The sequence below is a fragment of the Lissotriton vulgaris genome, chromosome 11 (genome assembly GCF_964263255.1).
Source record: "Lissotriton vulgaris chromosome 11, aLisVul1.2, whole genome shotgun sequence".
Taxonomy (NCBI): Eukaryota; Metazoa; Chordata; class Amphibia; order Caudata; family Salamandridae; genus Lissotriton; species Lissotriton vulgaris.
Genome location: NC_141699.1, coordinates 857,465,085 through 857,477,155, shown reverse-complemented (window position 1 = coordinate 857,477,155; position 12,071 = coordinate 857,465,085). Strand labels below are relative to the sequence as shown.

Sequence of the window (12,071 nt, the reverse complement as noted above, 5' to 3'; positions counted from 1 at the left end):
AGGCGGCCGGACCTGAGGCAACCAGGTGAGCACTCGGTCCTGCCCCGCTACGACCACTGGCGGAGGCGGGCGAGGTGCGGCGAGCAGTGATACGCGCGGCAGGGCCCCTGCTGGCGTCCTTATGCCCTCACAACTCCGCCTGGAAGAAATCGGTGCACCTTGCTAATGTAACCGGCGCACTACCTGTCCTGCCATAAGACTGTGGGGCTCCAGCCCTGAAAATATATACTGATCACCTACCATGCCGCCTTGTTGGTCACGGCGCAGCTGCAATAACCCGCGAAATCAGCCCGCCATTTTGAGACTCGAGGTTCGCCTGCCTGGCACGCTACAGACATCGCGTGGGGAGAGCAAACACGCCACTAGGACCTGGATACCAGGCTGCAAATCCGAGTTCCCCGGGACTACCTATACAACCCCTGAATCACACGGGTCGACGCATCTAAAACGCACTGGGATCACTGCGTTTCTGCACCACCCATTGCTAAGATCCAGCCGCCGCGATGGGGAAAAACGAAGCCAAACAACCCAAGATCAGCTTTGATAACAAGCGTCCTCCGAAGAACCCTACTACAGAAACGGGAGGCGACATGGCGTCGTCTCAGGGGTTGCCGGCCGATATTGACTTTGGGGCGCTAATCATGGAGGTGAGATCCAGCCTGAAAAGTATCGATACCAAACTTGACGCCATGTCTGCGCAACTGGAATCCGTGAAGTCCAAGGTGGACGTGCATGAGACTCGGCTGGACTGCTTAGAAAACAGGCAGACTGAATGCTGTGAATTCCAGCAGCAAGCCAAGCAGCATATCACATCTCTGGAGCGAGAGATAGACATTTTGCGGGCCAAGTCGGACGATTTGGAAGCACGTTCCCGCAGATCCAATATACGCATAACGGAAATTCCGGAGACAACAAACATCGACAAGATGGAGACATATGTGGCGGACCTCTTGCATGAACTTTTCGACCCACACCTATCCTCAGTCTTCACGGTCGAGAGAGCGCATCGATCGCTAGGGAAGAGGCCACCGCCAGGGGCTACACCTCGGCCCATCCTCGCTAAACTGATCAACTACCAGGACAGAGACTTGGTCTTACGACTGGCGAGGGAGAAGGGCAAAATCACCCACAAAGGGAATAACATTTCCTTTTATCCGGACTTCACCCCCCTGGTGCAAGCGGCTCGTAAGGAATTCCTGCCGGCGAAGAAACTACTGCTACAGGCAGGCGTGCCGTACTCCCTGCTATACCCGGCAAAGTTGAAGGTACTGCATGACAACACCACCCACTTTTTCACGGATGCAAAGTCGGCGCTCAAGTTCGCCAAACACATCGGCGGAGCGGGGACCAGGAGAAAATCGCCCAGACATGAGGACACGACGGAACAGCTAAGTGACAATGACTAAATGGTGGTCTGGTGTGGGTGCTGTGACATCGTGGGTTTGCCACCTTATGCATTACATGGGTTGGCGCGGATTCATTACGATCGCTGCTGTTACAAGCTCCCTAGGAACGAGCTGGGTGGGGCCGTGTCCTGCCTCAGGTCTTCCGGCTGAGATTCATGGTGCCCTACTAACTATGGACATTTTGGAGGCGGTAAGACTAAGGAACCCCGAGGTGGGGGATTCGCAGAACTCATGGAACCTTATCCCTAATTGTAGCCACCCCGTTCACACGGGGCTGTTCGCTGGGCACACCACGCCCCATGGGGTGCCTCCCGCTGTGTTCGCTGTTGGTTTTAGGTTAGACCTTGTGTGCCTTACTATGGGGTATTTCACGACCTAATTGGGAGGTTGCTGAGGGTGGAGGGGAATGGGGGGGGTTTGTTGATCTGTTGTTTTTTGTTCTGACATGGTGCATAGAGCCTGCTGCTATATTTTCACTTTCATGCGCGCGATTAGTGGCAAGGGGATGTGGTGTTCATTGTGGATGTGGGGGACGGGCTGGGACGTGGATGGTCCTGATATTGCAGTACTTCAGATATGGGAGGGATTAAACTTTGGACCTGGAACATTAGAGGCCTCGGGGACTACAGAAAAGCCCGATTGATGCATGGCACATTGGCCAGACATAATGTTGACGTTTGCTTTTTGCAAGAGACGCATATTAATACAACCCCTTCGCCCAGATTGAAGAACTCCAGATGGTCCCAGGTGTATTCTGCCGTTTACTCTAACTATGCAAGAGGGGTGGCTATTCTTGTGCGCAGGGGGCTGGACTGGCGGGAACGTGCTCACGTGCAAGATGTGGATGGCAGATAAGTGATCTTGCATGGCTCCCTGCAGGGGCGACCCATCGTGCTGGCCGCTGTTTACGGTCCTAATGTGGATGACCCGGACTTCTTTAGGGCCGTATGGGCGCAGATCGCGCTGCTTGACTGTTCAACAGTGGTGCTAGGTGGAGATTTTAATGTTGTGCTGGATGATGACATGGACAGACGAGGTGTGAGTAGACCTATGCATGCCCGTGCGCGCCAGGCAGTCCTTGATGTGATGAGTGAGGGATTGTTGTCGGATGTGTGGAGAGTTCGTCACCCAGATGTGAGAATGGGGACTTGTTACACGTGCCACAAAGCGGCTTGGTCCAGATTGGATTTCTGGTTAGTATCTCCTGAGGTTGCGACATGGGTGACAAGGGTCGAAATACAGGCTAGGTCCCTTTCGGACCACTCCCCTTGTGAACTTGAGCTACGCCTTCCTGACACCATTAACAGAGCATTCACATGGCGATTACCCCCGCACGCACTCACGGACCAGGTATTCGTTGAGGAGATGAGAGGACATTGTTAAATACTTTGCTGAAAATGCAGGTTCCGTCACATCAGAAGCTGTTGAATGGGACGCCTTTAAGGCAGTGATAAGGGGCCAGTGCATAGCGCGACAGGCGGGTGTGCTGCGAACGATTCGTGACACCCTGGCTAAACTGGAGGGAGAGTTACGAGGGCTAGACGCGGCCTTTAGCTTAGGCCCGACATTAGCAATTGCAGGTGATATCAAGACGAAACTACTTGCCTTTCAGGAGGAGGCGGAGCGAGAGGTGCGGTTTCTGGGGAGACAAGCTGAGGCCCGCAGATACGGAGAGGGAGACAGGCCCAGCAGAACACTTGCCAGGCTGATAGACTCTCGTGCACATTCACACTACATCCACTCTATATATGACAAGGAGGGGTCTTTAGCCGTAGGCCAAGAGGCTGTATTGCGCGCCTTCGCTGACTTTTATGCGTCCCTATACGCCTCCAAACAACCCCTGCCCCGGCCTCCTTAGACAGCGCCCTTGACTCCATTGCATTAGTTTGGTTTAACAGCAACCACAGGCAGTACATGGACCTGCCTGTTACCGTCCAGGACATTGCCCAGGTGATAAAAAGCATGCGGCAAACAAAGCCCCTGGCCCTGATGGCCTAACAACGTCCTTTTACAAAACTTATGTAGATGAACTGGCGCCGAAACTTCACTCCGTGTTTGTGGAGGCCCTTGAATTAAACTCCCTGCCAGATTCCATGCACAAAGCCTTAATAATCACTCTTTTAAAACCTGACAAAGATGAGATGCTCCTAGACTCCTATAGGCCCCTCTCCCTCATCAATGTAGATGCTAAAATATATGCTAAAATAATCGCGGACAAGCTGCAACCGATGTTGCCGATTATTGCTCTGCCTGACCAGTCCGGATTTATCCCCGGGAGAGCCACGTCCCATAACCTCCGAACTATTTTCTCTGTCCTTCACTACCTACACCCATCTGTGCAGGCGGCGGTGGTGTTCTAGGACGCGACCAAAGCGTTTGACTCTTTGGAATGGCCGTATTTATTTAAAGTGCTGGAAAGAATGGGCTTCAGTCGCAATTTCATGACCCTGATCAAACTGCTGTACACTGGACCCAGAGCCAGAGTGAGCGTAAACGGCCTGATCTCTGGATCTTTTGATATCACTAGAGGAACCAGGCAAGGGTGCCCGCTGTCCCCCCTCCTCTTCGCTATCGCGATGGAGCCGCTTGCGGCTCGGATACGACAACACCACACTGCGAGGGGCATCGGGTTTAGCTCGCGGAGCTTATTGATCTCGTTATATGCTGACGATGTAACTTTGTACATTGTCAACCCCAAAGACAACATGAACCCGCTGCTCCGTGAGTTTGTGAGGTTCGAGGGCCTAGCGGGAATATCCATCAATTGGTCTAAGTCCGTAGCTTTCCCACTGACGGATGAGACTAGTCGGCCACCTGCAGACTACCCTATACGTTGGGAGACTGAGGCTGTTAAGTACCTGGGGATATGGATCAGTCGGGATGTGCAGGAGCTGTGGTCCCTGAACTTTGGGAGGGCAGTGGATTGGTTGGAAGGGAAGGTTGAAATTTGGAACAAATTGCCTTTGTCCCTGGTTGCACGAATAGCGTTAGCAAAAATGGTGATTCTACCCAAATTTCTGTACCTGTTTGTGAACCTCCCGCTGCCCATGACATCGCACTTCCATACGCGTGTGCGCTCGTTGTTGTTGAAACTGGTCTGGGCTGGAGGACAGGCGAGGGTCTCCTGGGACCTGCTCACACTCCACTTCGGCAAGGGGGCCTCGGGGCCCCCGACTTGAAGCTATACTCTCTGTGTGCACAGGCGCAGTTTCTGCATTTTTGGGCCTTCCCCACCCCCTACCAACCGCACGTAGCGGTGGAATTGGCTGCGCTAGCCCCATTGCCTTTGCGCGTGGCCCTATATGGGAAAGTCACCCGCCCTTCAGTGGAGGTAGACACCGTAGAAATGGTACGCTGGACCTGGCGAGAACTGCAGAGAAGAGCTGGCCTCTCCTCCCTGTACGCGCCTGCCGTCCCACTGCGAGGGAACCCGATGCTGCCCTGTTTAGCTGCCAGAGGCGACGTTCTCACGCTCCGAGAGAAAAGGCTACACACATTCGCCGATTTATACCCTGAAGGCACCTTCATTGAGTTGCGCGCAGGTGTTGAGGACCAACCTGAGTCTTTTGCGGATACGCTGCTGTACCACTCCCTTAGGGAATCTTGCAAACAGTTGGGACCCCACTTCCCGGAGGAACCGCAGGCTCTGGATGCCCTACAGAACCTGCTGTCGAAACCCTCTCCCAAAAAATTGGTATCGAGACTCTACAACTGCATGCAAGAGCAGGCCCCAGTCACTGTGGCCACAGCCAAAGTTGCTTGGGCTGCAGACCTGGAAGTTCCTCTCACTGACGAAATGTGGGAGTACTGCTGTAAACAGTTAACGGCACTGTCCCCGAACTACCGGTTGCGGCTCATTCACTTTAAATTCTTACATCGATACTACCGGACACCGATGCTACTTCATCGCATGGGCATCCGCACGGATGCGTCCTGCTGGAAGTGCGGAAGGGAGGATGCATCCTTCATACATGTGGCATGGAGCTGTCCCAAACTGACCGACTACTGGACAGATGTCTTTACAGCTATCAACCAAATCTTAGGCAGGAACGACACGCCGTCGCCACTCCTGGGCCTGTTGGGCTACGTCAAGGACACTGAACCTTGCGAGAGAAAATTACATGCACTCCTCCTCCTTTATGCTAAACGACAGATTGCACTACACTGGGGCAGGAAGGCGCTACCATTGTTCACTGGGTGGATCGGGGATGTCACTTATGGGCACGCACAACTTACCCACTACTGGGAGACCATGCCCACTGCCTCTAGACCGCATGACATTTGGGAGCCATTTCTACAATGGACGAGAGAACGGGCGGGTTCGGACGTCTCTGGAGGATCGCCTGATGTGGGTGTTTCGGATGATATGGGCTGATTGGTTGATGTGCGAACTTGAATTGTTTTGGCACTGTTGATCCCATCTGGCACTGCCTTGCCCTGGCCGTGGACCACGCTTGCCCTGCTGTCCCTCTTTGACTTTGCACTAGCGGCGCGTGCTGTTGTCCTTTTTACCTCCCCTTGGACCACTTGTCCCAGCCTCTTGTCCTGCTTTGATATCTCCCTTCTCCCCCTGCGTCCCCCCCCCCTCCACCTCCACCAGGTATGCTCGTTGCCTGCCACACCTCCACCACTGCCAAAGATCATTACCCGCCGATAGCCACTGGGCGCAGATACGCGCGGCCCCGTCAAAGTGTGGGGCACTGCGTGGTTGAATTGCTGTGATTGCACCAATGTTACGTTGTTTACGTTTCCTTTCTTTCCTTTTCTGTTTTGTTGGGGAAGGTTGGGCGAAAACAGTGCTGCTAGATGTATGTGTCTCACTTGCTGATTCTAGAGCCGGGGCCTGCTGATTGCCCCGGGACAGCTTCCACATCTCCTGTTATGGTCGTCTATCTACTGCACTGAAAAAAGTAAGATCACTAACCGTGCTAAGGTTACATCGCTCACGTACACTTCATTGCAATACTGTAAACCCTGCTGGGAGCTCGGAGTTCCATAAAGTTATGTTACAACTAACTGCTTTCCTAAATTGGATGTTGTGTAAACTTTATAGCGGCCTGCCTCCGGGTTGTTGGCGTGACGCAGTGTAACATTATGTCCCTTTTTTCATAATAAATGTCTTACACCAAAAAAAAAAAAGAGTGTATTGGCAACACGTGTTCAACGCAATGACTTAAACGATAAAAATCTCCGTTAACAGCTTCTCCCCTCACAGCCGTATTAGGATGCACCTAAGAAATTGAAATAGCATATAGGAAATATGTAGCGCAGGGATTTCTTCTGGCTAAAAGAAGAGTGCCTGCGGGTGGGGGCGGGGCTCCCAAGTTTATGGAATGGCTCCAAGATTTAATATTTTAACAAGAACAAACGCTGATATATGCAGAACTACTTACATTAGCATCCAGACCGAAGGACATATGGGACCCCTTTAAAACCTATCTCCTGAATAAGCCACTACAACCAACGAGCATACCAATGTAAAAAACATTTCAGATAATAGACAAACTAAATACATAGGTAAGATGGAAAGTCACTCCCATAACCTTTATGCCAATATCAGTCAGGATACAGGATAATGTGTACCCACTGTTACAATATGGGGGATTGCGGGATGAACTGGGTGCAATGGACTGGGGTGAGGGATGTAAGGAGAATCTAAATGTCGTGAAGTTGACACAGGATCAGGATATAAATAAATATTATATTACTATGCACTGTGATTTAAGAATGCTATACAAAACGCTACATTGCATCTGTACTCATGTTACTGCAATACATGAAAAATGAATAATAAAAATTAACAAAAATAATTTAAAAAAATAAAAGCCTCTCCTCTTTATCTTTAAGAGTTTTGGAAAAAAAATATTCAACAGATCTTACAGTCTTTTACCTTGTGGGCAGGATGAAGGCAATAGATACACCCCTTGTGTGGATCCTCAGTGTAGCCTCTTTTTTGCACAGGTCCCTCAGGATCTGAAAAGTCGTTTTTAAGATGATTCTGACATTTTATTGTCAGTCTCGGGTACATAGAAGAGTAAAGTTGGCTTTGGATTACTCACCATTTGGTTAAATGCTGAAAAACTAAGCAGAGCTCAGGGAGACTCCCTTCACATGATGTGTAGTAGAACATCTAAGGGAAGATTCTTCTGTAGGGAGTGATCTAGAGGGTGCTGTTGCCTGATTGGCTGGAGTTTGTTTCTTTATAATGATGTGGATAAGCAAATCAAAGCAATGTCTTGTAGCAATTATAAGCTATGTGCGCGGTTTCTATTGTTTCAAAAGATACTTTGGGACTCCCACCTCGACGACGGGTAATCATTCAAGCAATGGGCATCTATTAAAGATCCAATACTAGAGAAAAGGATATTTGAGGAAAAGGTGCGTCCCCGATTACAACAAAAGTAGATTAGGTGAAGCCTAAGTATTGATGTTTGGGGAGTGTCTGTGTATGTTAGTGAATGAGATGTGGATGAGATGTGGATGAGATGTGGATGAGGTCATTGCTAATTGCTGTGCAGGCATGGTGTACGAGTGTGTCGTTTGGTTGTAAGTAGCAGTACAGGGAGCAGTGGAATGCGAGACACACTTTCAGATAAAATAACAACTGCAAAGGTAACTGTAAATGCAGCACCATTATCTTTCATTAACTTCTGAACCTTAAATTGTTCCATAAAACGAAAGCATACATGTTGCAGATTTGTGTTTTCTTACACCCAAAATGAGAAGCATCTAATTGACGATGGCAGTTTTAGGTAGGAGGTAATATATGATACTAGCAGGCAGTTAATGATTGAGGCGAAGCAAACGATTTCTTTGGCATTACAACAAATAGGACCATAAAACAGGACGTTAAACAAATTCACATTCCTCCTCTTCCACAGATGCTTCCAGTGCTTGTCTGAATGGCACAGTGTTCACCTCTAAGCTTGGTGTAGTGATTTGTTTTCTTTTTTTTATGGAAGTTAATGCTTCCCGGTTACTGATCACAAGAAGATTAGCAAATGTCTTGCTTCAAAACCCTTCCCTTGAGTTCAAGATTATGTTGTGCTAGCACCCAACTGATGCCCAGAACAAATGCAATCAAGAACAAATTACCCATAATGCAGGCTTTCCGCGTGCAATGGGAATTTCCGGGAGCATGTTCTCTCCCCCTCACCTTCACTGCAGTTGTTCCAGTGGCATTGAATTATTAAAGGAGTTCGCTGTTATGTCAGTATGATCGTATTCATATTCCGGGCCCGACATCCCGACAGGAATTAACTCATCATTGCTACGGATCGAGTCAGTTTGCACATTTTCTCTGTTAGTGGATTATTCTAGGATGGCATGTTCTTCTGATGGGGTGGGCGTAAGGGAAGGAGGTAAAGAAATGTCAGCAACCGTGGTGAATACATGAGGGTTCCTATTAGGTGCTACTGCAGCCGCTGCCAGTGGCGGCGACCCCAAACCTGACTTAGAGCACAATGGGCTACTCAATGTGTTATGTGTTTTCCTTAAGCATACGATACGTGGATCAGTTGCTGTCTGGTATTGGGTTTTGCAGGCTTGAAAATGGACGATGCATACTCTTTGTCCCTCTCCATGGTATTGGTGTCATGTACTGTATACAAGGCAGATCGAGCTCCCATTAGATCTGTCGGGGGCAGTGCGGGGCTTCCTGGAGAGTTCTTGGATTTATTCAGGGTTACCGGTTTATGGTTGCGTTTGTGGTGATCGTTCAATTTAGTGGAGTGTTTTTTCATTTCCCACAGATGTGACTTACTTATTGGAGTAGAGGGACACTTGCAGCAGCCACTATGTATGATTTTCCCCACTGAAGCAGTTGGTTAGGTGATCTAGCTCTCACCACCCCACAGAGAGAAATTGGCAGTAGATTAAAGTCTGTTTTGTTTCAAGCAACATGTGTATGCTGCCGATTATGCACTTTGACTTATTGAAGCTGGGTGAGGTAGCATCAGCATGGGTTGGGGTGAGTGCAGGTTTTGTTTTTACCTGCTAGGGTACTAACGTTGTGGCATTATGGCCCTTGGCAGTGGTGGCCTGGGAGGCTGCTGGTAAGGGCATCGAAGCAGGCGAACAAGATTGAAAAAAGGTGTGGGAGGGTCTTGTGATGAGCAAACCACACCAGCACCTAGGTTGGTCGCATCCGTGCACTGCGGCCCTCAACCTTATGGTGCATGCAACTACCGTGCACCAGCCTCGCGTCCTCGTGGCTCCCTTCTCGGCTGGAGACAGATGAAGGCTTCCCCCGGCCAGGGGTCCCTATGACGGCAGGACGGGCCATGGTGTGCTTCCCTTAGGTGCGACCCTAGTCCGTGTCTTCTGGTGTTTCCTTGCCTGTGCCCCATGAGCCTTCCAGTCAATACCACTCAAGCTTCAATACCTTCCATGTGCCACTGTTTATAGAATGCCACCCTGTGCTGCCCACAACCCCCACTCTTGAAGGACAAGTCTCAGTCCTGGAACACTGCGCCTTCCTGCATCTGATCTTGCCCCAGTGGCACCACTGCGCCTCCCAGCCACCTTCACCTACTCCCCTTCCTTAACTTGTCCGCATGCCACTCGCCCCTCCCAATCGCTCACCCCGCTGCGTTTCCAGGCTCCTTTACCTTTGGCACTTTCCAGCCCCTAACCCCAGCCTCTTGCTCCCCCGACATGAGGTAATGCAATTGCTCCATATAGTCTTTGTGTGAGTGAAGCTTACACTCCGATTCCACGTGATACACGGACTGTACCCACGTTGCGCGTGTCCAAAGCTTGCACTACTGCTGCCCATGTAGTATGTGAAGGAAGGATACATTACTGCTGCAGCTGTACTACCTGTGCGCTGCATTTCATTAAGGCTTGAGAAAAACTTTTTACTGTGCAAAAGTCAACACAATTGGCTTCGTTAATGCTTGCTTAGTTTAGAACATTCATGAAAGCGAAAGAGAAGTGTCCCACCTTTATGCTTAAGGTAGGTCGTTTCCCCTTCAATACAGTAGTTACCAAAAGCAAAGATCACATGTATACTGGTACATAAATACTTTCTGAAATGCACAGTACTCACAGAACTGCAGACTGAGGCTCAAGAAGGCCAGCAGGGCAGCCAAGGCCAGCAGGAACAGGAACCGGTTTCGGAAAAGCATTCTTCCTTCTACTTCCTTTTCATGTTTTCATCCGCAGGTGTCGGCCTTTCCTGCGATTAATGGAAATCAGAAAAGGTTCAACATGAGTACATGCTGCTCCGGGGGCTGATGGTAATGTGGACAAGGGGCGAGCGGGGACGTTTGATGGAAACAATACTTCAGATTAGCTCGATTTTGAGCTCCACCAGACCAGCAGTGTCTCTTTCGCCCAGCCCCGGCACCCGGAAGCATAATTCATTGGCTGTTTTATCTTAGAAATCGCTTCCATTTCGTGGATGAACCCACGAATAGTACGTGAATACAATCAAACTATGAGAAATTATACACATGGCTTTAGCTTACTATAAGTGCAGTACACCGCATATTTTCTAAAGGGCAAATGGAAAACATCTAGTAAGGAACAAGCTTATGAGAAACAAGGGCGCCATATTTGATCTTCCCACAATGGGAGCACGTTCAGTTGCTAATGATGTCTTTGTCAGTTGCTCTGACCACTTTCAAATTCCTTTAACCCTTCCATCTACGAAAAGCCTGATTACTGGCAGACTTAAAAAATAAAGGTTACATAGGTAGGTGAGAGATGACAAACACATTCACCTTCCTAAACTTGTATCACTTGTCTCTAAGATCCTAGCTCTAACTCTTACATCCAACATTCTACAGACAAATGAACAATGTAGTTCTGGAACAGGGATGATTTCAAGAGAAGGAGCTTGAAGTTTTCTACTCATTTAATCTCAGTGTGTGGCTACAAAATTCAAAGAGATACTCACCCCCAACCCTCACCGTCACTGCTGGGTAAAAAGAAGTGCTATCTAAAATTATCCCCCCACCTACATTCACATATGTAATGCAGGGCACACCGTTTTGGAATTCGGAGTCTTTCTTCCATCAGGTACAAACATTATTGCTGAGCTAATTTTGGGACAGAACAACAAACACAACGCCTCCATATCAAACTTGCAGTGTAGTATCTATTGCTTGTGAACAAATAAAATGGACATGCTTGGGAAATGAGAACCATTCTGTTGAGTGAAACATACCTATTATTTTACATCCACTTGACCCGAGAACAGGATTAACCGAGACCACAGTTTTCTCTTAGCAATACAAATCTCAGCCATTAAGGGTACAGGATTTTAAAAATATCACGGAGGAGTAAAAATGCAAACACTATTTTGTAGAAACACGACTACAGTTCCCAAGAGCTGCTAAGTTTCAGCACTTGCTAACTTTGCTCACCTGGGGCCGTATTACAGAAGTGCCCCGGTGAAGAGATGGGTTCGACAAAGAAGTAGTTAAACAGGTTTATTCCCCATTTCCATACACCCCCGAACAGTAGCGTCCAGCGCTGCGAGCAGCCACCGACAACTGACCCCACGACTGAATGTGGAAAACCCTTCATAACACAATAAGGATCCTCGTGCTCCAAAGCAACACGGAGATCTTAACTCTTACAATATTTCCCTTCCTTTTTTTTTTATCAAGAATGGCAAAACATAATTTATTAAACTACAGCACTCATTAGATGCATTGC

The 12,071-nt window shown here is 49.0% G+C and overlaps 1 protein-coding gene across 1 annotated transcript in view; it reads right to left on the bottom strand.

The window, feature by feature from the left end:
• PXYLP1 (2-phosphoxylose phosphatase 1) overlaps positions 1-12,071 on the bottom strand; it is a 396,884-nt gene that overhangs the window by 298,785 nt on the left and 86,028 nt on the right. The window contains exon 2 of the mRNA XM_086943994.1: positions 10,456-10,584. Coding sequence (XP_086800120.1) covers positions 10,456-10,534 — 79 coding nt within the window. The 5' untranslated portion in view covers positions 10,535-10,584. The remainder of the gene's footprint in view (positions 1-10,455; positions 10,585-12,071) is intronic.